The sequence below is a fragment of the Ranitomeya imitator genome, chromosome 1 (genome assembly GCF_032444005.1).
Source record: "Ranitomeya imitator isolate aRanImi1 chromosome 1, aRanImi1.pri, whole genome shotgun sequence".
Taxonomy (NCBI): Eukaryota; Metazoa; Chordata; class Amphibia; order Anura; family Dendrobatidae; genus Ranitomeya; species Ranitomeya imitator.
In genome coordinates this window covers 659,466,202-659,491,615 of record NC_091282.1, presented here as the reverse complement: position 1 = coordinate 659,491,615, position 25,414 = coordinate 659,466,202, and the positions used below count along the sequence as shown (strand labels likewise).

Here is a 25,414-nt window from a genome sequence, read left to right as displayed (position 1 = left end):
CCACACAGCGCTGTAATTGGCTGCTCCGGTCGGGCCTTTGGCTTCCGGTTGTGGGGCAGGCGAGTGGTGGAGCAAGGTGTCCCCAGGAAGAGAGGGTGCAGGAGCGGCCGCTGCTAGTAAGTCCCGGTGCACACGTGGAGCGAAGGGAGAGGTACCGCAGCCTGGGGAAGGCCATGAGCCTTGCATGCGCACTACAACCCTCAGCATGTCCTGAGGAGCCTAGTATACCTTCCACTGCTGTGGAGCTACAAGTCCCAGCATGTCCTGTGGGAGCACAGTACAGACTGATCTGCTTTGGGATGACAAGTCCCAGCCAGGAGCTTCCAGGGTGTGCTGAGACATCAGGGGTGTATCTGACTGCTGTATCTGAGCTGTGTCTGTATCTCATCAGGTGATGTGTTTGCAGCCTCTGCCAGGGATGATGGCGCTGCGCCCCCCAGAGGACGGTGCCCTGTGAGAGGTAAGTGGTTGTGTGGTCCCTACAGCCGGTGCAGGGTCCTCATACATGACACAATATGGTGAGAGGGGTGTAATGAGCCACAGTGCCCACCGTCCCAGGAGCCACACCCGAAAAGGTTAACCCAGAGTTGGGGGGGGGGGAGGTGAGAAAAGGTCAGGGGCTCCTACTTTATCACATCAGCATTGAATGTAAAAGAGGCTGGAGATGGCGCCTGAGATAACAGGGCAATTGTGCACTACTGCATCACTACAGATAATGCCCAGGTAATAGCAGCCATACATATATAATTATATACAGGAGATGCCCCCGGTTATACCAGCTGTACATATATAATTATATACAGGAGATGCCCAGGTTATACCAGCTGTACATATATAATTATATACAGGAGATGCCCAGGTTATACCAGCTGTACATATATAATTATATACAGGAGATGCCCAGGTTATACCAGCTGCACATATATAATTATATACAGGAGATGCCCAGGTTATACCAGCTGTACATATATAATTATATACAGGAGATGCCCAGGTTATACCAGCTGTACATATATAATTATATACAGGAGATGCCCAGGTTATACCAGCTGTACATATATAATTATATACAGGAGATGCCCGGGTTATACCAGCTGTACATATATAATTATATACAGGAGATGCCCAGGTTATACCAGCTGTACATATATAATTATATACAGGAGATGCCCAGGTTATACCAGCTGTACATATATAATTATATACAGGAGATGCCCAGGTTATACCAGCTGTACATATATAATTATATACCGGAGATACCCAAGTTATACCAGCTGTACATATATAATTATATACAGGAGATGCCCAGGTTATACCAGCTGTACATATATAATTATATACAGGAGATGCCCAGGTTATAGCGGCTGTATGTTGCTCTCTCAGCAGGTGGAGGTGACTTCTTCCCCTGGGAGACATGGAGGACAAGAGGAACATCCAGATCATAGAGTGGGAGCATCTGGACAAGAAGAAGTTCTATGTGTTTGGGGTGTGTATGACCATGATGATCCGGGTCAGCGTTTACCCCTTCACTCTGATCCGGACGCGGCTTCAGGTCCAGAAGGGGAAGAGTCTGTACAACGGAACGTTTGATGCCTTTGTGAAGATCCTGCGGTCAGAGGGCGCTGCCGGACTTTACCGCGGATTCCTGGTGAATACCTTCACGCTGATCTCCGGCCAGTGCTACGTCACCACCTACGAACTGACCCGCAAATACGTCTCTCAGTACAGCAGCAGCAACACGGTGAAGTCGCTGGTGGCAGGAGGCTCTGCGTCGCTGGTGGCTCAGAGCATTACTGTACCCATTGATGTCATTTCCCAGCACCTCATGATGCAGCGGGTGGGTGAGAGTATGGGCCGATTCCGCGTACGAGCCAACGACCGGAAACAAGCCGTTATGTTCGGACAGACCAAGGACATCATCCTTCAAATCTTCAAGGCTGATGGTCTGAAGGGCTTCTACCGGGGATATGTGGCCTCACTGCTCACCTACATCCCCAACAGCGCCGTCTGGTGGCCGTTCTATCACTTCTACGCAGGTAGGTCCTTAATACATGCTAGAGAGCAGAGGTGACATCATGGAGAATACCGCCTATCTAGTCACTTGAGGTGGGGATGGGGCTGTCTGTGCTCCTTATATTGATTCTTGTTCTCGCTGTTCTAGAACAACTGTCCCGCTTGACGCCCCAGGATTGCCCTCATCTCTTGCTTCAAGCCATCTCCGGCCCACTGGCTGCAGCCACAGCATCGACCATCACCAACCCGATGGACGTCATAAGAGCCCGGGTGCAGGTAACCACATGATGGGAAGAAATGGACCAGTTGGGAGAAGCTTAGTTATCGTCCACCTAGTAAACAAGCTAGCCCCATCAGGCATATGGGAGTTTAGTCTGCTGCGATCAGTCCTGTCCTCCAGTCACATCCAGAGCTGATGGACAGATCTTTCTTGTGTCACCAGGAAGGGCTACAACGCCCCCAATATTGTACCTTAGGGGCAGAATTACAGTAGTTGTTTTCTTCTATGTGTGTATTGGATTATAATCATTAATTTCTTATTGCAGGTGGAAGGGAAAAGCTCAATTATTAACACGTTTCGGCAGCTCATGGTTGAGGAGGGACCCTGGGGTCTGACTAAAGGCCTTTCTGCTCGGATTATCTCATCCACCCCCTCCACCATTGTTATAGTGGTGGGCTATGAGACTCTGAAGAAGCTGAGCCTCCGCCCGGAGCTGGTGGACTCCAGACACTGGTGACTGTACCTCTATAGTGGCGGTACTAACGTGTATATGTTTATGATGCACCCAGGACAGTGGAGAACACGACGAAGGACTTGCGATTTCACTGGAGAGTACACAATGTGTGTATATATTTATTTTGTGCAATGTGCACATGGACCGTATCTTATGCTGTCAGGACCAGCCGCCGTCTTGTCAAGAAAACCACTTCTTCTGCACTGGGGCTCCTTGTGGTCCTACCAGGAATTCGGCATCAGCAGGCAGCCAGTGTTGATTTTTCTCCAATGTGACCACCAAAATGATTTTGTGGGAACACATGACGGCCTTATTTTTATTCCTTTATGTTTCTAGAAAAACGTGGAGATTTTTATACCGAGCCCTACACGACTCATTTTATTTTTGTGATTGCCAAATCTGGACTTAGTTGACACGTGAAAGAACGAGGCGGCCTTGTCATTCTCTGGTTGAAAATATTTTTTATGGTGGCTTTTTTTTAATCCTTTTTAATATTTGGCCTTTTTTGTTTTTAGTTTTTGTGTTTGTCTTTTCATTTGTCGTTTTTTTTTTTTCCCCCTCTGTGCAATGGTTAATTATTAACCCCCTCATCCAGAACGCGTTGCAGGTTATTAAACTTAAGTTTGGTCAGATGATGACAGAGGGGTCGATAAGGTCTGATCTGCTACTGTGTGACCTCTTGTATTTGTACCTACAGGCAGTCCAACTCCTACTAACAATAGTGGGGATGTGGATGTCGCCGTGTCCCCTATGGGTGATGACTTTCAAGGAAATAACCTGGTTTATCGATCGACTGACCCTTTTCTTATTTCTCTTGTTCTGTTCAACACAACCCGTCCCTTTTGGCTATTAAATGTCAAAAATTAAGAAAGCTAAAAAAAAGTGTATATCTCAAGTGAGAGGTGGACTCAACATTATGCCGCAGGCGTCTTCTGGGTTACTGGGTGCAGTCTCTCTGAATCACAGAGATGGGCAACCTGCTAAAGGCTTCAAAGTTTGGAGACAAGTCTTCGCCTCGATCCTCAAATCACTCGTCTGCCATAATTGGAGGTGGAACACTGCCCTATCGCGGTGCCTTTGTCAGCCGGTGTCATCCTCAGGTATAAAACTCATAAACCCAAGTGTCCATTGTGTAATTTGAACCTTGTGGAAAACATCATAGTACTGGTCTCCCCGTGTGAGACAAATCCACCTTTTGGGATCCCCCAGGAGTGACTTCAACCATTCATGAAATGGAAAACATTATTCTTCTGAGCCGGCTGCCATCATCCATTACTTAACACTAGTTCTGATCCTCCAGTCTCCATAGTGGTGAACAAGGCAGCATGTTCACTCGAACCAGTGTGTTGTGTCGCAGGCCGCGTGTCCTGACATCTTACGAGGCTGAAGTTTGTGTCTTAGGCTTCTTTCACACTAGTGTCGGAATCTCCCTGTCGCAATGCGTCGGGGAGAGATTCCGACGCTAGCGTTTGCTGCATTGCACAATGGGTGCAGCGGATGCATTTTTCCGGTGCATCCGCTGCCCCATTGTAAGGTGCGGGGAGGTGGGGGCGGAGTTCCGTCCGCGCATGCGCGGTCGGAAAAAGCGGTCCGTCAGGAGAAAAAAAACGTTACATGTAGCGTTTTTTTCTCCCAACGGTCCGCAAAAGCACGACGCATCCGTTGCTCGACGGATGCGACGTGTGGCAATCCGTCGCAAATGCGTCGTCAATGCAAGTCTATGGGGAAAAAATGCATCCTGCAAGCACTTTTGCAGGATGCGTTTTTTCTGCAAAACGACGCATTGTGACGGATCGCAGAAAACGCTAGTGTGAAAGTAGCCTTATTCGGCAATTTTTTCTTTTCTGTTTTTTTATAGGTTTAACAGCAAAAAATAAGCATCACAATAACAAAAGACAATGCAGTGAGCTGCTCTCATGTGAATACGCCTAAAAACGGCTACAAAAACAATAAAATGGCACAAAACTGGGCATCAAAGAGCGCTGAAGAAAGGGTTAAATGCCTTTGGGCCACTGATCTCACACTGCAGACATATAGAACAGGGTGCCCCACATCCAAACCAGTTCTTTCCAGTCTGGCCCAAATGGGTTCTGGGCATCAGAACTGGCATCAAAGTGGGCACACAGCCTATTTTCACACATTTGAATAAGTAACTGATGTTTTTAAGGAGTTAAATGCCTTTGAGCCACTGATCTGACACCAAAACTGGCATCAAAGTGGGCAAACAGCCCATTTTCACGGATTGCCCACTTTGACGCCAGTTCTGATGCCCAGAACCCATTTAAGCCAGGCTTGAAGGAACCTGGGTTTGATGCAGGGCATCACTGTCTGTGTATTTTAAGTGTCAGATCAGTGGCCCAAAAGCATTTAACCCCTTAAAACCATCAGTTACTTATTCAAATCTGAGAAAATGGGCTGTTTGCCCACTTTGATGCCAGTTCTGATGCCCAGAACCCATTTGGGCCAGGCTGGAAATAACTGGTTTGGATGTGGGGCGCCCTGTTCTATATGTCTGCAGTGTGAGATCAGTGGCCCAAAGGCATTTAACCCTTTCTAGAAACTCCCCACTGTGACATGACCATCTACGGGAAACTCCAACCGTGAGACAACAGTCTACCGAAAACTTTCAGCGGGACCCGATCATCTACCGGAAACTGCCAACCGGAAACTCACCGAGGGGAAGACCATCTACCGTCAACCCCCAGCGGGACACTACCATCTACTGGAAACTACCAGGGTGACACCACCATCTCCCGGAAACGACCGTCTATCAGAAACTGCCAGGGTGACATGACCATCTATCTACTGTAAACTTCCCATTGGAGACTATCATCTACCAGAACGGCCCCGGGGAACCGACAGTCTACCGGAAAGGCTTAGCGGGAGTTGCCCATTAGTGCACACAGGATAGCACGGTGCTATGTAGTCACACATTGCATTTCTTCCCCAAACTGGTGCTCGGCACGGCAATGCTGCCCCTCTCCACGCCCGGCAGTCCCGTACGCTCTCACCCTAGGGTCCGTACACACGGCACTAATTTACGGTCTGGGTAACACACGATGTGCTCAGACCTTGAGTCGCATTGGCGATGTGGCTGCAGCCATAAACAGACGACGTGTCCTGTTGCCTAGCAACAGGTGCCGCCGTTACCGGGGGCCTCCCGGCACCACATACAGGCTGCCGTTACATCTGAGGCCGCTGACCAATATCATCGTGTTCCACAAACTCGTTACAAAACATTTTCTATCATGCCTGTTTCTTCAGCCAGTCACGTGACACGCCGGAAGTGGCTCTTGTGAGTGACAGCCAGATCAGCCAATCAGAAAGTAAGAAGCGTGTGGCGGGAAAAACAGTGGGTCTGGGACGATGGCGGAGAAGGTGGAAGTGGAGGAACGAGCCTCGTCGTCTGCAGCTGAGGCTCCAGAACCAGCGACTGCCGAACCGGACGAGTCCGGGCGTCTCCTCTTGTTCAATATGGTGGTGGACAAGTTCCTGGCGGGGCTGATGGATGCGGGAAAGTGAGGTCCTCTCTCGCATGCTCATTCGATGTGATTGGTTGCTGTGACTTTTTTATGTTGTGATTGGTCCGTGTGTATCGTTGTTAGTTGCTTCCGCGTCCTGATTGGTTGTGTGTTTTGTTATACCATTTGTGATTGGTTTTAAGTTTCATAGGCTCATTTTGATTGGCTGCTTCTATGGTGACTTAGCACAAGTTAGTGTAGTCTGAGGAGCTGACAATCCATATATTCTTACACTATCTGCCTCCAGCGATGATCACGCCAAGATGTCCTCACCCCGCATTTCATTCCCTGCCTTTTCCCATCCCTCCATTTTTATAGAAGCCTAACAAATAGCATACTGCACCCACGGTGCCTTGTCACAGGGTGTGAAGGTGTACCAAGATGGCGGCCCAAAAGTCATGCGAATACATATAAGTAGCCCCACTGCGCACATGCTGTCCCTGCAATTAACTGAGCTCTGGTTAAACTGCTGTGATCAGAGCAATTTCTGATACCAGTAGCTGGCAGTAAGAGCACTGCTGGGAAGTGATGTCCAGCAGTGAAAAAAATGGGAAAATCCAGCAACCACAAAAGTCATAAAACATTACATTTTATTAAATTTAACACATGAAAAATGTAAAAAAAACAATGCTGTGTTTTTTATAAAAAAAAATTTTCTTTTCATGTGTTAAATCTAATAATTGTAATGTCTTATGACTTTTGTGGTTGCTGGATTTTCTCATTTTTTTCCACTGTTCATTTACTCAGGAAACCAGCCTGAAGTCTCCGTGCACCGCACCCATATTCTAGGAATTTCTCAACCCAGTGAGCTGATGGTTGCTCCATTGTGTTTTTCTACCATGTCCAGCACTGCTCTTACTGCCCGGCTGCTGGTAGGCAACGTCCAGCACTGCTCTTACTGCCCGGCTGCTGGTAGGAGACGTCCAGCACTGCTCTTACTGCCCGGCTGCTGGTAGGAGACGTCCAGCACTGCTCTTACTGCCCGGCTGCTGGTAGGCGACGTCCAGCACTGCTCTTACTGCCCGGCTGCTGGTAGGTGACGTCCAGCACTGCTCTTACTGCCCGGCTGCTGGTAGGCGACGTCCAGCACTGCTCTTACTGCCCGGCTGCTGGTAGGCGACGTCCAGCACTGCTCTTACTGCCCGGCTGCTGGTAGGCGACGTCCAGCACTGCTCTTACTGCCCGGCTGCTGGTAGGCGACGTCCAGCACTGTTCTTACTGCCCGGCTGCTGGTAGGCGACGTCCAGCACTGCTCTTACTGCCCGGCTGCTGGTAGGCGACGTCCAGCACTGCTCTTACTGCCCGGCTGCTGGTAGGCGACGTCCAGCACTGCTCTTACTGCCCGGCTGCTGGTAGGCGACGTCCAGCACTGCTCTTACTGCCCGGCTGCTGGTAGGCGACGTCCAGCACTGCTCTTACTGCCCGGCTGCTGGTAGGTGACGTCCAGCACTGCTCTTACTGCCCGGCTGCTGGTAGGCGACGTCCAGCACTGCTCTTACTGGTCCGGCTGCTGGTAGGCGATGTCCAGCACTGCTCTTACTGCCCGGCTGCTGGTAGGTGACGTCCAGCACTGCTCTTACTGCCCGGCTGCTGGTAGGCGACGTCCAGCACTGCTCTTACTGCCCGGCTGCTGGTAGGTGACGTCCAGCACTGCTCTTACTGGTCCGGCTGCTGGTAGGCGATGTCCAGCACTGCTCTTACTGCCCGGCTGCTGGTAGGTGACGTCCAGCACTGCTCCTGCTGGTAGGCGATGTCCAGCACTGCTCTTACTGCCCGGCTGCTGGTAGGTGACGTCCAGCACTGCTCTTACTGCCCGGCTGCTCGTAGGCGATGTCCAGCACTGCTCTTACTGCCCGGCTGCTGGTAGGCGATGTCCAGCACTGCTCTTACTGCCCGGCTGCTGGTAGGCGACGTCTAGCACTGCTCTTACTGGTCCGGCTGCTGGTAGGTGACATCCAGCACTGCTCTTACTGCCCGGCTGCTGGTAGGCGACGTCTAGCACTGCTCTTACTGCCCGGCTGCTGGTAGGCGACGTCTAGCACTGCTCATACTGCCCTGCTGCTGGTAGGCGACGTCCAGCACTGCTCTTACTGCCCGGCTGCTGGTAGGCGATGTCCAGCACTGCTCTTACTGCCCGGCTGCTGGTAGGCGATGTCCAGCACTGCTCTTACTGCCCGGCTGCTGGTAGGCGACGTCCAGCACTGCTCTTACTGCCCGGCTGCTGGTAGGCGATGTCCAGCACTGCTCCTGCTGGTAGGTGACGTCCAGCACTGCTCCTGCTGGTAGGTGACGTCCAGCACTGCTCATACTGCCCTGCTGCTGGTAGGCGACGTCCAGCACTGCTCTTACTGCCCGGCTGCTGGTAGGCGACGTCTAGCACTGCTCATACTGCCCTGCTGCTGGTAGGCGACGTCCAGCACTGCTCTTACTGCCCGGCTGCTGGTAGGCGATGTCCAGCACTGCTCTTACTGCCCGGCTGCTGGTAGGCGACGTCCAGCACTGCTCTTACTGCCCGGCTGCTGGTAGGCGACGTCCAGCACTGCTCTTACTGCCCGGCTGCTGGTAGGTGACGTCCAGCACTGCTCCTGCTGGTAGGTGACGTCCAGCACTGCTCCTGCTGGTAGGTGACGTCCAGCACTGCTCCTGCTGGTAGGTGACGTCCAGCACTGCTCTTACTGCCCGGCTGCTGGTAGGTGACGTCCAGCACTGCTCTTACTGCCCGGCTGCTGGTAGGTGACGTCCAGCACTGCTCTTACTGCCCGGCTGCTGGTAGGTGATGTCCAGCAATGCTCTTACTGCCCGGCTGCTGGTAGGCGACATCCAGCACTGCTCTTACTGCCCGGCTGCTGGTAGGCGACGTCCAGCACTGCTCTTACTGCCCGGCTGCTGGTAGGTGACGTCCAGCACTGCTCTTACTGGTCCGGCTGCTGGTAGGCGATGTCCAGCACTGCTCGTACTGCCCGGCTGCTGGTAAGTGACGTCCAGCACTGCTCCTGCTGGTAGGCGACGTCCAGCACTGCTCTTACTGCCCGGCTGCTGGTAGGCGACGTCCAGCACTGCTCTTACTGCCCGGCTGCTGGTAGGCGACGTCCAGCACTGCTCTTACTGCCCGGCTGCTGGTAGGTGACGTCCAGCACTGCTCTTACTGGTCCGGCTGCTGGTAGGCGATGTCCAGCACTGCTCTTACTGCCCGGCTGCTGGTAGGTGACGTCCAGCACTGCTCCTGCTGGTAGGCGATGTCCAGCACTGCTCTTACTGCCCGGCTGCTGGTAGGCGACGTCCAGCACTGCTCTTACTGCCCGGCTGCTGGTAGGTGACGTCCAGCACTGCTCTTACTGCCCGGCTGCTGGTAGGTGATGTCCAGCACTGCTCTTACTGCCCGGCTGCTGGTAGGCGACGTCCAGCACTGCTCTTACTGCCCGGCTGCTGGTAGGTGACGTCCAGCACTGCTCTTACTGGTCCGGCTGCTGGTAGGTGATGTCCAGCACTGCTCTTACTGCCCGGCTGCTGGTAGGTGACGTCCAGCACTGCTCCTGCTGGTAGGCGATGTCCAGCACTGCTCTTACTGCCCGGCTGCTGGTAGGTGACGTCCAGCACTGCTCTTACTGCCCGGCTGCTGGTAGGTGACGTCCAGCACTGCTCTTACTGCCCGGCTGCTGGTAGGCGACGTCTAGCACTGCTCTTACTGCCCGGCTGCTGGTAGGCGACGTCCAGCACTGCTCTTACTGCCCGGCTGCTCGTAGGCGATGTCCAGCACTGCTCTTACTGCCCGGCTGCTGGTAGGCGACGTCCAGCACTGCTCTTACTGGTCCGGCTGCTGGTAGGCGACGTCTAGCACTGCTCTTACTGCCCGGCTGCTGGTAGGCGACGTCTAGCACTGCTCATACTGCCTGGCTGCTGGTAGGTGACGTCCAGCACTGCTCTTACTGCCCGGCTGCTGGTAGGAGACGTCCAGCACTGCTCTTACTGCCCGGCTGCTGGTAGGCGACGTCCAGCACTGCTCTTACTGCCCGGCTGCTGGTAGGTGACGTCCAGCACTGCTCTTACTGCCCGGCTGCTGGTAGGCGACGTCCAGCACTGCTCTTACTGCCCGGCTGCTGGTAGGCGACGTCCAGCACTGCTCTTACTGCCCGGCTGCTGGTAGGCGACGTCCAGCACCGCTCTTACTGCCCGGCTGCTGGTAGGCGACGTCCAGCACTGCTCTTACTGCCCGGCTGCTGGTAGGCGACGTCCAGCACTGTTCTTACTGCCCGGCTGCTGGTAGGCGACGTCCAGCACTGCTCTTACTGCCCGGCTGCTGGTAGGCGACGTCCAGCACTGCTCTTACTGCCCGGCTGCTGGTAGGCGACGTCCAGCACTGCTCTTACTGCCCGGCTGCTGGTAGGCGACGTCCAGCACTGCTCTTACTGCCCGGCTGCTGGTAGGCGACGTCCAGCACTGCTCTTACTGCCCGGCTGCTGGTAGGCGACGTCCAGCACTGCTCTTACTGCCCGGCTGCTGGTAGGCGACGTCCAGCACTGTTCTTACTGCCCGGCTGCTGGTAGGCGACGTCCAGCACTGCTCTTACTGCCCGGCTGCTGGTAGGCGACGTCCAGCACTGCTCTTACTGCCCGGCTGCTGGTAGGCGACGTCCAGCACTGCTCTTACTGCCCGGCTGCTGGTAGGCGACGTCCAGCACTGCTCTTACTGCCCGGCTGCTGGTAGGCGACGTCCAGCACTGCTCTTACTGCCCGGCTGCTGGTAGGTGACGTCCAGCACTGCTCTTACTGCCCGGCTGCTGGTAGGCGACGTCCAGCACTGCTCTTACTGGTCCGGCTGCTGGTAGGCGATGTCCAGCACTGCTCTTACTGCCCGGCTGCTGGTAGGTGACGTCCAGCACTGCTCTTACTGCCCGGCTGCTGGTAGGCGACGTCCAGCACTGCTCTTACTGCCCGGCTGCTGGTAGGTGACGTCCAGCACTGCTCTTACTGGTCCGGCTGCTGGTAGGCGATGTCCAGCACTGCTCTTACTGCCCGGCTGCTGGTAGGTGACGTCCAGCACTGCTCCTGCTGGTAGGCGATGTCCAGCACTGCTCTTACTGCCCGGCTGCTGGTAGGTGACGTCCAGCACTGCTCTTACTGCCCGGCTGCTCGTAGGCGATGTCCAGCACTGCTCTTACTGCCCGGCTGCTGGTAGGCGATGTCCAGCACTGCTCTTACTGCCCGGCTGCTGGTAGGCGACGTCTAGCACTGCTCTTACTGGTCCGGCTGCTGGTAGGTGACATCCAGCACTGCTCTTACTGCCCGGCTGCTGGTAGGCGACGTCTAGCACTGCTCTTACTGCCCGGCTGCTGGTAGGCGACGTCTAGCACTGCTCATACTGCCCTGCTGCTGGTAGGCGACGTCCAGCACTGCTCTTACTGCCCGGCTGCTGGTAGGCGATGTCCAGCACTGCTCTTACTGCCCGGCTGCTGGTAGGCGATGTCCAGCACTGCTCTTACTGCCCGGCTGCTGGTAGGCGACGTCCAGCACTGCTCTTACTGCCCGGCTGCTGGTAGGCGATGTCCAGCACTGCTCCTGCTGGTAGGTGACGTCCAGCACTGCTCCTGCTGGTAGGTGACGTCCAGCACTGCTCATACTGCCCTGCTGCTGGTAGGCGACGTCCAGCACTGCTCTTACTGCCCGGCTGCTGGTAGGCGACGTCTAGCACTGCTCATACTGCCCTGCTGCTGGTAGGCGACGTCCAGCACTGCTCTTACTGCCCGGCTGCTGGTAGGCGATGTCCAGCACTGCTCTTACTGCCCGGCTGCTGGTAGGCGACGTCCAGCACTGCTCTTACTGCCCGGCTGCTGGTAGGCGACGTCCAGCACTGCTCTTACTGCCCGGCTGCTGGTAGGCGATGTCCAGCACTGCTCCTGCTGGTAGGTGACGTCCAGCACTGCTCCTGCTGGTAGGTGACGTCCAGCACTGCTCCTGCTGGTAGGTGACGTCCAGCACTGCTCTTACTGCCCGGCTGCTGGTAGGTGACGTCCAGCACTGCTCTTACTGCCCGGCTGCTGGTAGGTGACGTCCAGCACTGCTCTTACTGCCCGGCTGCTGGTAGGTGATGTCCAGCAATGCTCTTACTGCCCGGCTGCTGGTAGGCGACATCCAGCACTGCTCTTACTGCCCGGCTGCTGGTAGGCGACGTCCAGCACTGCTCTTACTGCCCGGCTGCTGGTAGGTGACGTCCAGCACTGCTCTTACTGGTCCGGCTGCTGGTAGGCGATGTCCAGCACTGCTCGTACTGCCCGGCTGCTGGTAAGTGACGTCCAGCACTGCTCCTGCTGGTAGGCGACGTCCAGCACTGCTCTTACTGCCCGGCTGCTGGTAGGCGACGTCCAGCACTGCTCTTACTGCCCGGCTGCTGGTAGGCGACGTCCAGCACTGCTCTTACTGCCCGGCTGCTGGTAGGTGACGTCCAGCACTGCTCTTACTGGTCCGGCTGCTGGTAGGCGATGTCCAGCACTGCTCTTACTGCCCGGCTGCTGGTAGGTGACGTCCAGCACTGCTCCTGCTGGTAGGCGATGTCCAGCACTGCTCTTACTGCCCGGCTGCTGGTAGGCGACGTCCAGCACTGCTCTTACTGCCCGGCTGCTGGTAGGTGACGTCCAGCACTGCTCTTACTGCCCGGCTGCTGGTAGGTGATGTCCAGCACTGCTCTTACTGCCCGGCTGCTGGTAGGCGACGTCCAGCACTGCTCTTACTGCCCGGCTGCTGGTAGGTGACGTCCAGCACTGCTCTTACTGGTCCGGCTGCTGGTAGGTGATGTCCAGCACTGCTCTTACTGCCCGGCTGCTGGTAGGTGACGTCCAGCACTGCTCCTGCTGGTAGGCGATGTCCAGCACTGCTCTTACTGCCCGGCTGCTGGTAGGTGACGTCCAGCACTGCTCTTACTGCCCGGCTGCTGGTAGGTGACGTCCAGCACTGCTCTTACTGCCCGGCTGCTGGTAGGCGACGTCTAGCACTGCTCTTACTGCCCGGCTGCTGGTAGGCGACGTCCAGCACTGCTCTTACTGCCCGGCTGCTCGTAGGCGATGTCCAGCACTGCTCTTACTGCCCGGCTGCTGGTAGGCGACGTCCAGCACTGCTCTTACTGGTCCGGCTGCTGGTAGGCGACGTCTAGCACTGCTCTTACTGCCCGGCTGCTGGTAGGCGACGTCTAGCACTGCTCATACTGCCTGGCTGCTGGTAGGTGACGTCCAGCACTGCTCTTACTGCCCGGCTGCTGGTAGGCGACGTCCAGCACTGCTCTTACTGCCCGGCTGCTGGTAGGCGATGTCCAGCACTGCTCCTGCTGGTAGGTGACGTCCAGCACTGCTCCTGCTGGTAGGTGACGTCCAGCACTGCTCTTACTGCCCGGCTGCTGGTAGGTGACGTCCAGCACTGCTCTTACTGCCCGGCTGCTGGTAGGTGACGTCCAGCACTGCTCTTACTGCCCGGCTGCTGGTAGGTGATGTCCAGCAATGCTCTTACTGCCCGGCTGCTGGTAGGCGACATCCAGCACTGCTCTTACTGCCCGGCTGCTGGTAGGCGACGTCCAGCACTGCTCTTACTACCCGGCTGCTGGTAGGTGACGTCCAGCACTGCTCTTACTGGTCCGGCTGCTGGTAGGCGATGTCCAGCACTGCTCTTACTGCCCGGCTGCTGGTAAGTGACGTCCAGCACTGCTCCTGCTGGTAGGCGATGTCCAGCACTGCTCTTACTGCCCGGCTGCTGGTAGGCGACGTCCAGCACTGCTCTTACTGCCCGGCTGCTGGTAGGTGACGTCCAGCACTGCTCTTACTGCCCGGCTGCTGGTAGGTGATGTCCAGCAATGCTCTTACTGCCCGGCTGCTGGTAGGCGATGTCCAGCACTGCTCTTACTGCCCTGCTGCTGGTAGGCGATGTCCAGCGGCGTTTTACTGTTTGGCTGTTGGTAGGTGACGTCTAGCAGTACTCTTACTGCCCATTTTTTATTTTGTGCCGCCTAGCAGTTCTCTCTATGCTCGGCTGCTGGTAGCTGATGCCCAACAGTGCTATGTTAGTAGGTGACGCTTAGCAGTTTTCTTACGGACTGACTGTTGGTAAGTGACTCCTAGCTGTGCTGTTAATGTCCGCCTGTTAGTAGGAGACCCCCAGCAGCACGCTTATTGTCCGGTTATTAGAAGGTGAAGCCTAACAGTGCTCTTACTGCCCAACTGTTTGTGGGTGACTCTCAGCAGTGCTATTACTGTCTGGCTGTTACTTAGGGACTGGCTGTTGGTAGGTGACTTCTAGCAGTGCTATTACTGCCGGGCATCAGTGCTTTTACTGCCCGGCTGTTGGGAGGTGCAGTCAGCAGTGCTCTTACTGCCCGATTGTGGCTAGGTGCCGCCTAGCAGTGCTTCTTACCGTCCGGCTGTTAGTATGTGACTCCTAGCTTTGCTCTTACTGCCTGGCCTTTAGTAGGTGATGCTTAGCAATGCTCTTGTAGCCCGACTGTTAGTAGGTGATGTCTCGCAGTGCTCTTACAGCCTGGCTGTTAGTATGTGATGCATAGCAATGCTCTTACAGCCCGGCTGTTAGTAGGTGACGCCTAGCTGTGCTCTTACCTGGCTTTCAGTAGGTGATGCCCAGCAGTGCTCTTACTGCCCGGTTGTTGGTAAGTGACTAGCAGTTCTCTTTTTCTGCCAGTCTATTGATAGGTTACACCCAGCATTGCTCTTACTGCTCAGATATTAGTAGGTGATGTCTATCAGACCTCTTACTTCCCAGCTGTTGGTAGGTGCTGCCTGCAGTGCTTCTCACAGGCAGTTAGTTGGTGATGCCAAGCAGTGCTCTTATTGCCCAATAGTTCTTACTGCCATGCTGTTATTAGGCGCCATCTAGCAGTGCACTTATTGCCCTGTTATTTGCTGCCTCCTAGCAGTGGTCTTAGTGCCCAGCTTCTGGTAGAAGACTTACAGCAGTGCTTTGACTGCTTGGTTGTTGGTAGGTAACACCCTGAAGTGTATTTACTGCCTTGCTGTTAGTAGGTGATGCTTACCAGTGCTCTTATGAACTGGCTGTTGGTATGTGGACTCCTAGCAGTGCTTCTTACTGTCCGGCTGTTGGTGGGTGACGCCCAGCATTGCTGGTAACACCCAGCAGTACTCTTATTGCCTGGCTGATGGTAGGTGATGACTTGCAGTGCTCTTACTTCCTGGCTGTAGGTAGGGGCTGTCCAGCAGTGCTCTTTTTGCCCGGCTTCTGGTAGGCGATGCCCACCGGTGCTTTTACTGTCTGTTGGTAGGTGTTGCCTAGCAGTGCTCTTATTGCCTGGCTGTTTGTAGGTAACTGCTAGCAGTGCTGTTACTGCCCTGCTATTAGGAGGTGACACTTAGCAGTGCTATTAATGCCTGGCTTTTGGTTAGTGACATCTAGAGGTGCCCTTACTGCCTAGCTGCAGTAAGTGACACCTAGAGGTGCTCTTAAAGTACGGCTGTTAGTAGGTGATGCCTAGCAGTGCTCTTTCAGCCCAACTGTTAGTAGGTGAGGCCTAGCAGTGCGTCCACTGAGAAGAAAAAGGTATACCCGCACTGCTGCCTACGCGATCACCTATCTGCGTGCTGTAAAATGCTGTACCAATGCCTTTACCTCCTACTCAATTGCATGGGCACTAGGGGTGCATAACCAAGGGAGTGCATTACATCCAAAAAAGAAGAAAAAAAGTAGTTAGCACTCACCAAGCCCGATCGGGATCTGTGGAAGCGCAAACAGCTGTCATCCCTGGACCTTCATGTTCTCCCTGTCCATGTCCTAATAAAGACTTTTACAGCAACGGGCTTGGTGAGTGCTAACTACTTTTTTTTTCTTCTTTTTTGGATGCCTAGCAGTGCTCTTACAGCCCGGCTGTTAGTAGGTGACGCCCAGCAGTGCTCTTACAGTCCGAGCGTTAGGTGATGCCTAGCAGTGCTCTTACAGCCCGGCTATTAGTAGGTGACACCCAGCAGTGCTCTTTAAGCCTGGTTGTTAGTAGGTCATGCATAGCAATGCTCTTATAGCCCGGCTGTTAGTAGGTGATGCCTAGCAGTGCTCTTACAGTCCGAGTGTTAGGTGATGCCTAGCAGTCCTCTTACAGCCCGGCTATTAGTAGGTGACACCCAGCAGTGCTCTTACAGCCCAGTTTTTAGTAGGTGATGCCTAGAAAAGTGCTGGCAGTATATGTTTCCGGGTAGATGTGCGGATGACTGAAGTACGAAGCTATCTTTTGGTGACACTTCTTCCCTTTTTCTGCAGTTATCAGAGATTCGCCAACTGTTACCGCAGGTTGTACAAGATGGGACCGGAGATGACCCGGAGCATCTACGAGCAGTTTATGACCCAGCTGCACTCCTTCATCAATGTATGTATCTTGCAGAGCCTCTGGGGGGCAGTGTCCGGACCCAGGAGCACCAGTCTACAAATCTCTTCCATTTTCAGGCAGAGATCCTGGAGCTTAGGGAGGATGGAAAGCTGGAGGTTCTGCTAGATTCTCTTGACAGCCTGGAGCGAGAGGCTGGAGATAACATTGAGCTGCAGTGGTGAGTGCCGAGGTCTTCATGACTTTGCACAGACCTCACAGCTGAGGGTTTGTTACAATTCTAGTCCCCCCCACCTTCAGGCGTCCTAGTGGGATCCCAGAGGAGGATGTGCGCAGCCACCTGGTGCCGTACCTCCTCAAGCAGCGGGAATACCTGCGCAGGCTCTTAAAGGAGAAGCGGCAGGAGAACGCACGGCTGGCGCAGTCCGTCCTGGCCGGGAGGGAGAAGATAGAGGAGATGCAGAAAGAGATCCAGAGGCGGCAGCAGGTCTGGCAGGTAATTAAGGAGGAGAGATTCTTTAACACAAGTACTACAACTCCCAGCAGTACGATATTTAGTCCTTGTCTTCTTCTTTTAGAGTCTGAGCCAGTCACAACGGGATCTGCTCCTCTCCCTTCACGGCTCCAGGGATGGGATCTGATTATCACGGCTCCGATTCTCCTGAGTTTTTCTCCATATTGTGAGACATTGACTTTATTGTTTTCTGTGTCAATAAAGTTTTTTTTTCTTTCTCACCCCGTTTCCAGCAGTTTAGAATAAACCTATAGTAATATAATGTTCACCATCTAATGGCAGTGATGGAGGGGGGATTGGGGTCTCAGTGGTGCACACTCAGGGGGCTTCTGTGCCACCACTGTGAGGACATTCTACTGAGAGTACATTGGGAGTTATAGTTGTGAATGATGGGGGTCATGGTTGTTTACTGTGGTTAGAAATCACTGCGGTCCTTTCCGTCTGTAACTAAACAAGTTGTGGTTTCACTCTCGGACCAAGGTCTGTGGCTGCTGTCTCCTATGAACTCCTTCCCCTCAGCAATGACATGTGGACGAGACTTTACTGCTATCAGTCCCAGCAGCGGAAAATATCCCTGCACCCCAAGCCACTGCAAAAAATATACCTTCACCCCCCCATAGCACGGCAAAAAATATTCCTGCACCCCCAAACCACTCCTAAAAATATCCCAGCTCCTCACCCCAAAACCACACTTCACCCACCAAACCATTGCTGAATATATCCCTGCCCCTCCACCCCACCACCACCTCATTGCGGAAAGTATCCCTGCACCCCTAAACTGCAGAAAACAGCATCGGCATCCCCATAGCACGACAGAAAATATCGCGCAAAATGCAAACTTATATAATTTATAATGTGATTTTCTGGACTTTATTTTTGATATTCTATCTCTCAATGATAGAATTAACCTACCCTTAAAATTACAGACTGCTCATGTCTTTGTCAGTGGGCAAACTTACAAAATCAGCAAGGGGTCAAATACTTATTTCCCCCACTGTATATCTCTGCACCCCTCCCAAACCACTGCAGAAATTATCCCTGCACCCCCAAACCACTGCAGAATAAATCCTAGCACTTCAACCCCCCAAAACCACTGCTGCAAATATCCCTGCAGACCCCCCTCCCCGAACCAAGCAGAAAATATTTCTGCACCCCCAACTACTGCGGTAAATATCCCCACACCTCCACATTATTGCGGAAAATATTCCTGCAATTCTCAGAATACAGCAGTTGTTATCGCTAGATGTGATGTAGAGATCTGCACCAGAATGCTGACGAGGACCCTCGGGGTGCAGGATGACCCCCTCGTGCTCATGTGATCCTCCGGGCACACAGCAGTACAGGACGTGGCTCTGGAGTCCCCAGCTGGTTGAGTTCTCCGGTTGCGGTGTGGGGGAAACGTTTCCTCGCTCGTGTTAATAACAGGGGAGATGAGCAGCGGATAATTCTATGTTGCTGATGCGGTTTCTGACCGTGTTATTATAAGGTTATAATGCATTAGTCTCCTTTCTTAACCCTTCATCATCTGGAAAAGACTTGACAATGGCCGCCATAGCTTAGGAGTCTTATTCCCTCAGTGCAGGGATCTCTTCTCTTACTCTGATCAGAACCTGTAATAATTTAACATTTTCAGTCCGATAGTTTGGAACATTTTCTAGTCTGGCACCTGTAGATTCAACTCTGGTTTTAAGCAATGGTGTCTCTTAAAGGTAAAAATTGGGCTTATCCACAACAACCATGAAGCCTGGTGATCATTTATGTCCAGTAGAGTAGGGGTTAACTCCGCAGGGCTGATGTTGGCCAAGAAGCTTGCAGATTTTATATTTGGATGCTGTAAAGTTGCCCAATGCTGTAAACCCCCTGGCGCTGAGCCGGGCCCCTCCACCAGGGATGGGGGGTATAAGTACATGGTACGGTGGCTCCGGGCGATCAGTGTACAGAGAAGTCGCACCGCCATGAGACTCCTTATCTTGGCTGTTCTCCTCGGGGTGGTCGCCCTGGTCCTGGGGCATCGTGGTACGTAAGTCACCATTATATGGAGACATCTGGGGATATTATGAATTACATCTTCCTCGGGGTGACTGCACATTATTTACTTAAAGGGATTATCTATTTCGGAGTTGGGTGTGTATGAGCATATACCTCCATAGTCACAACCTGTAGATAAGGGGCAGACATGACCGATGCATCACACATAGGGGCCTGAGCGTCTCTGTACCTTACAGGTGCGATTGGTGATGTCTGCTGTATACGGCGCGTTTCCATTGGCTGTCCTGTCACTACAGAGTAGACGTTACCAATCGGTGCCTGTGCTGATTGATTGGCAGTGCCTGTATGTATGATGTCCCTGCACAGATAACGGAAGATATAACCTCAGTGTATCCCTGGTTGTAGGTCCAGATCACAGCAACGTGGCCGATTCCCCCCACTCACAAGGTTAGTACCACGCCCAGGTCTATGGTTCTGTGCTGGCTGAATGAGTCTCTGGCGAGGATAAGAACTCAGCGTTCCTTTGTGGGGTCTGTACCTATACACGCACGGACAATCCTGAGGAGGTCTACACACACACCTTCCTGAATCTAATCATAGGGGGTGAAACTTAATATTGTGAAAATACAGAGAGTAGAACGGCACTAGAGTAGAACGTCTCCAAGCAGTCAGGACTATTAGCAGACAGCTGTGTATACAGGCGCCACAATCAGTATGGGAACCGGTGCTCTGCATAAATATCCAACAAGAAATCCATCAACAGCAGAGAAGAAGCTCCTATACCGCACCCTCGTATATACAGTGGGGCAAAAAAGTATTTAGTCAGTCAGCAATAGTGCAAGTTCCACCACTTAAACAGATGAGAGGCGTCTGTAATTTACATCATAGGTAGACCTCAACTATGGGAGACAAACTGAGAAAAAAAAATCCAGAAAATCACATTGTCTGTTTTTTTAACATTTTATTTGCATATTATGGTGGAAAATAAGTATTTGGTCAGAAACAAACAATCAAGATTTCTGGCTCTCACAGACCTGTAACTTCTTCTTTAAGAGTCTCCTCTTTCCTCCACTCATTACCTGTAGTAATGTCACCTGTTTAAACTTGTTATCAGTATAAAAAGACACCTGTGCACACCCTCAAACAGTCTGACTCCAAACTCCACTATGGTGAAGACCAAAGAGCTGTCAAAGGACACCAGAAACAAAATTGTAGCCCTGCACCAGGCTGGGAAGACTGAATCTGCAATAGCCAACCAGCTTGGAGTGAAGAAATCAACAGTGGGAGCAATAATTAGAAAATGGAAGACATACAAGACCACTGATAATCTCCCTCGATCTGGGGCTCCACGCAAAATCCCACCCCGTGGGGTCAGAATGATCACAAGAACGGTGAGCAAAAATCCCAGAACCACGCGGGGGGACCTAGTGAATGAACTGCAGAGAGCTGGGACCAATGTAACAAGGCCTACCATAAGTAACACACTACGCCACCATGGACTCAGATCCTGCAGTGCCAGACGTGTCCCACTGCTTAAGCCAGTACATGTCCGGGCCCGTCTGAAGTTTGCTAGAGAGCATTTGGATGATCCAGAGGCGTTTTGGGAGAATGTCCTATGGTCTGATGAAACCAAAATGGAACTGTTTGGTAGAAACACAACTTGTCGTGTTTGGAGGAAAAAGAATACTGAGTTGCATCCATCAAACACCATACCTACTGTAAAGCATGGTGGTGTAAACATCATGCTTTGGGGCTGTTTCTCTGCAAAGGGGCCAGCACGACTGATCCGGGTACATGAAAGAATGAATGGGGCCATGTATCGTGAGATTTTGAGTGCAAACCTCCTTCCATCAGCAATGGCATTGAAGATGAAACGTGGCTGGGTCTTTCAACATGACAATGATCCAAAGCACACCGCCAGGGCAACGAAGGAGTGGCTTCGTAAGAAGCATTTCAAGGTCTTGGAGTGGCCTAGCCAGTCTCCAGATCTCAACCCTATAGAAAACCTTTGGAGGGAGTTGAAAGTCCGCGTTGCCAAGCGAAAAGCCAAAAACATCACTGCTCTAGAGGAGATCTGCATGGAGGAATGGGCCAACATACCAACAACAGTGTGTGGCAACCTTGTGAAGACTTACAGAAAACGTTTGACCTCTGTCATTGCCAACAAAGGATATATTACAAAGTATTGAGATGAAATTTTGTTTCTGACCAAATACTTATTTTCCACCATAATATGCAAATAAAATGTTAAAAAAACAGACAATGTGATTTTCTGGATTTTTTTTTCTCAGTTTGTCTCCCATAGTTGAGGTCTACCTATGATGTAAATTACAGACGCCTCTCATCTTTTTAAGTGGTGGAACTTGCACTATTGCTGACTGACTAAATACTTTTTTGCCCCACTGTACCTGATGTCCTGATGGATGTAACTTGCATTTTTCTCCAATAAAGACCACAATCTTCACAGTTATCCTGGGGTGAGTGCCGCTTATTTTCTTCTTCTCTGCTGTTGATAAACTTAATATTGTGCAGTCGATGTATGTTCATACATCAGGTGTGAAAAGTACCATATACAGTATATTCTGTACGAGTACTGCACAGTGCCCCTGCTCCCCTACGTTACGTATAGACGCCGCATAGTGCCCCTGCTCCCCTACCTTACGCATAGATGACGCACAGTGCCACTGCTCCCCTACCTTACGCATAGATGACGCACAGTGCCAAGGCTCCCCTACCTTACGTATAGACGCCGCACAGTGCCCCTGCTCCCCTACCTTACGTATAGACGCCGCACAGTGCCCCTGCACCCCTACCTTACGTATAGACGCCGCATAGTGCCCCTGCTCCCCTACCGTACGTATAGACGCCGCACAGTGCCACTGCTCCCCTACCTTACATATAGACGCCGCACAGTGCCCCTGCCTCCCTACCTTACGTATAAACGCACAGTGCCACTGCTCCCCTACCTTACATATAGACGCACAGTGCCACTGCTCCCCTACCGTACGTATAGACATCGCACAGTGCCACTGCTCCCCTACCTTATGTATAGATGCCGCACAGTGCCACTGCTCCCCTACCTTACGTATAGACGCAGCACACTGCTCCTGCTTCCCTACCTTATGTATAGATGCCGCACAGTGCCACAGCTCCCCTACCTTATGTATAGACGCCGCACAGTTCTGCTCCCCTACCTTACGTATAGATGCCGCACAGTGCCACTGCTCCCCTACCTTACGTATAGATGCCGCACAGTGCCACTGCTCCCCTACCTTATGTATAGATGCCGCAGTCCCACTGCTCCCCTACCTTACGTATAGACGCAGCACACTGCTCCTGCTTCCCTACCTTATGTATAGATGCCGCACAGTGCCACTGCTCCCCTACCTTATGTATAGACGCCGCACAGTTCTGCTCCCCTACCTTATGTATAGATGCCGCACAGTGCCACTGCTCCCCTACCTTACGTATAGATGCCGCACAGTGCCACTGCTCCCCTACCTTACGTATAGACGCAGCACAGTGCTCCTGCTCCCCTACCTTACGTATAGATGTCGCAGTGCCACTGCTCCCCTACCTTACGTATAGATGCCACACAGTGCCACTGCTCCCCTACCTTACGTATAGATGCCGCACAGTGCCACTGCTCCCCTACCTTATGTATAGACGCCGCACAGTGCCACTGCTCCCCTACCTTACGTATAGACGCAGCACAGTGCTCCTGCTCCCCTACCTTACGAATAGATGCCGCACAGTGCCACTGCTCCCCTACCTTACGTATAGATGCAGCACAGTGCCACTGCTCCCCTACCTTACGTATAGACACAGCACAGTGCCACTGCTCCCCTATCTTACGTATAGATGCCGCACAGTGCCACTGCTCCCCTACCTTACGTATAGACGCAGCACACTGCTCCTGCTTCCCTACCTTATGTATAGACGCCGCACAGTGCCCCTGCTCCACTACCTTATCTATAGACGCTGCACAGTGCCACTTCTCTCATTCTGGATGTAGAGATGCTACACAGTACTGCCTCTTTCATATGTTGAGTTCATCTTTACAGAATGAGAGAAGTGGTAGTTTGTAATGTCTATACATACGGTAGGAGAGGTGGCGCTGTGCAACGTCCATACATATAGTATTAGGAGTGGTACTGTGCAGCATCTATCCATCAGGGAAGAGAGGGTGAAGCCGTGCAGGGTCCGCACACACTGTAATAGGGGGAGACGCTGTGCAGGGTCCACACACCCTGTAGGAGGGAGCAATGCCGTGCTTCCATATTCGGTGAATTGCGATTTCTCACCTTATCTCCTTTGTTCCCGCCAGCAGCTTTCATCTCTAGACCTGAATCTGCTAATTTTGCCAGACGACATCGACGCAACGTCCACAATGTGTAAGTGCAGTGTATCTAATCCTATTATTATTATTTATATAGCACCATTAATTCCATGGTGCTGTACATTAAACTGGGTCACATCAAAATACAAATATCACTTACAGTAAACAAAGCTAACTATGACAGACTGATACAGAGGGGAGAAGATCCTGCCCTTGCGGGCTTACATTCTACAGGATTATGGGGAAGGAGATAGTAGGTCGAGGGTTGCAGTATCTCCGATCGTGTTGAAGTGGTCATTACAGGTTGTAAGCTTTTTTGAAGAGATGGGTTTTCAGGTTCCGTTTGAAGGATCCAAATGTGGTGGATAACCGGATGTGTTGGGGCACAGGATTCCAGAGGATGGGGGATATTCAGGAGAAGTCTTGGAGGCAATTGGGTGAGGAGCGAATAAGTGTGGAGGAGAGAAGGAGGTCTTGGGAGGACCGGAGATTACGTGAGGGAAGATATTGAGAGATTAGCACAGAAATATATGGAGGAGAAAGGATATGGATGGCTTTGTAGGCCAGTGTTAGTAATTTAAACTGGATACGCTGGGAAATTGGGAGCCAGTGAAGGGATTTGCAAAGAGGGGAAGCAGGAGTGTAGCGAGGAGAGATATAAGGATACTTTCACACTAGCGTCGGCCCGATGTACTGACGCAAACTGCAAAAATAATGAACAACGGGGGCAGCGGATGCAGTTTTACAGCGCATCCACTGCCCCATTGTAATGTCCGGGGAGGAGGGGGCAGAGTTCCGGCCACGCATGCGCGGTCGGAAATGGCTAACTCGATGCACAAAAAAAGTTACATGTAACATTTTTTTTTTGTGCCGACGGTGCTCCAAAACACGACGCATCCGTTTAACAGAGGTGAGAGCTGATTTGAATTAAAGTGTTGCTTGAGTGCAGTGAAATCATCTTGTGAATGCGCTTTCTTCCAACGCCGTTCGGCAATTCTGGATACTTGCTGGAGCTTTTTAGTGGTGTTATTGTGCCAGGGTTGTCTATTGATTTGTCGCACTCTGCTATGCATGACAGGGGCAACAGAGTCTATGGCTGATGCAAGAGTGACATTGTAGAAACTAGTGGAAGTGTCTGTGTCGTGGAGTGAAGCTATGGATGACAGTGGCTGAATAGAGTCAGAGAGTGTGCGAGGGTCTAGATGTGCGAGGTTTCTGTGGGGGTGCGCATGTTGCTGGACATGGGTGACAGGTGAGGAGGACAGGGATGAGAAAGTGAGTAGATGGTGGTCAGATAGAGGGGAGGTGGTGAAGTTAGATGGGGAGCAGAAACGGGTGAAGACCAAGTCTAATGTATGTCAGTCTGTGTGGGTGGCTGAGGAAGACCACTGCATAAGTCCAAAAGATGAAGTAAGGGACATGAGTTTGGAGGCTGCTGACTGGTGGGTGTCAATGGGGATGTTGAAGTCACCCATGATGATGGTGGGAATGTCAGCAGACAGAAAGTGACGGAGCTAATCCTATGGAGTGAAACCACCATATAGCTAAGCTTGTCTCCCCCCTTCCGTAGGATATATGGGGCGGCAGTGAGATCTCCGTTGGAGGCACAGAGGGAGGTGTGCGAGCTGAATCCGGACTGTGATGAGCTTGCCGACCACATTGGATTCCCGGAGGCGTACAGGAGATTCTACGGGCCGGTGTGACGCACCACGTACACCCCTGAGCACTCCCCGCTGATGTCTAGAATGGACACAGAATTAAACTCTGCAGGCCGGTCTCTGTCTCTCCATTGCTGTATGCGTGCACCCCTATCCTCCCCTGGTAACCTTTTCCTTGCTGGAGGGGTCACAAGCTTGCCTATGTCATGCCATTACCGCTTTCCTGTACCAATATGAATGCAGTAAAATGAAAAATATTCTAAAACGAAATAAAAATGTTATGAAGATCTCTATGGCGGCTCATAGCAGTTGTAGAAATACACACA

General features: G+C 52.4%; 3 protein-coding genes across 5 annotated transcripts; all 3 read left to right on the top strand.

The window, feature by feature from the left end:
* Positions 1-31: 31 nt before the first annotated feature.
* Positions 32-3,629, top strand: SLC25A44 (solute carrier family 25 member 44). The gene is made up of 5 exons (XM_069728820.1): positions 32-116; positions 392-460; positions 1,384-2,036; positions 2,162-2,289; positions 2,559-3,629. Exons 3-5 carry the CDS (start codon positions 1,415-1,417, stop codon positions 2,748-2,750), a joined length of 942 nt encoding a protein of 313 aa, XP_069584921.1. The 5' UTR covers positions 32-116; positions 392-460; positions 1,384-1,414; the 3' UTR covers positions 2,751-3,629.
* A 2,436-nt stretch (positions 3,630-6,065) lies between these two features.
* On the top strand, positions 6,066-17,326 carry PMF1 (polyamine modulated factor 1). Of its 2 annotated transcripts, none has more exons than XM_069728816.1 (5): positions 6,066-6,265; positions 16,525-16,630; positions 16,708-16,808; positions 16,889-17,084; positions 17,167-17,326. In XM_069728816.1, exons 1-5 carry the CDS (start codon positions 6,114-6,116, stop codon positions 17,227-17,229), a joined length of 618 nt encoding a protein of 205 aa, XP_069584917.1. In that variant the 5' UTR covers positions 6,066-6,113; the 3' UTR covers positions 17,230-17,326. The 2 variants fall into 2 exon arrangements, with proteins under 2 accessions (XP_069584917.1, XP_069584918.1); XM_069728817.1 differs by lacking the exon at positions 6,066-6,265 and adding an exon at positions 14,131-15,534.
* An 85-nt stretch (positions 17,327-17,411) lies between these two features.
* On the top strand, positions 17,412-25,379 carry BGLAP (bone gamma-carboxyglutamate protein). Of its 2 annotated transcripts, none has more exons than XM_069728819.1 (4): positions 17,412-19,118; positions 19,497-19,538; positions 23,422-23,485; positions 25,001-25,379. In XM_069728819.1, the coding sequence occupies exons 1-4, from the start codon at positions 18,860-18,862 to the stop codon at positions 25,131-25,133; spliced, it is 498 nt and encodes a 165-aa protein (XP_069584920.1). In that variant the 5' UTR covers positions 17,412-18,859; the 3' UTR covers positions 25,134-25,379. The 2 variants fall into 2 exon arrangements, with proteins under 2 accessions (XP_069584920.1, XP_069584919.1); XM_069728818.1 differs by having other exon boundaries at positions 23,419-23,485.
* Positions 25,380-25,414: the final 35 nt, after the last annotated feature.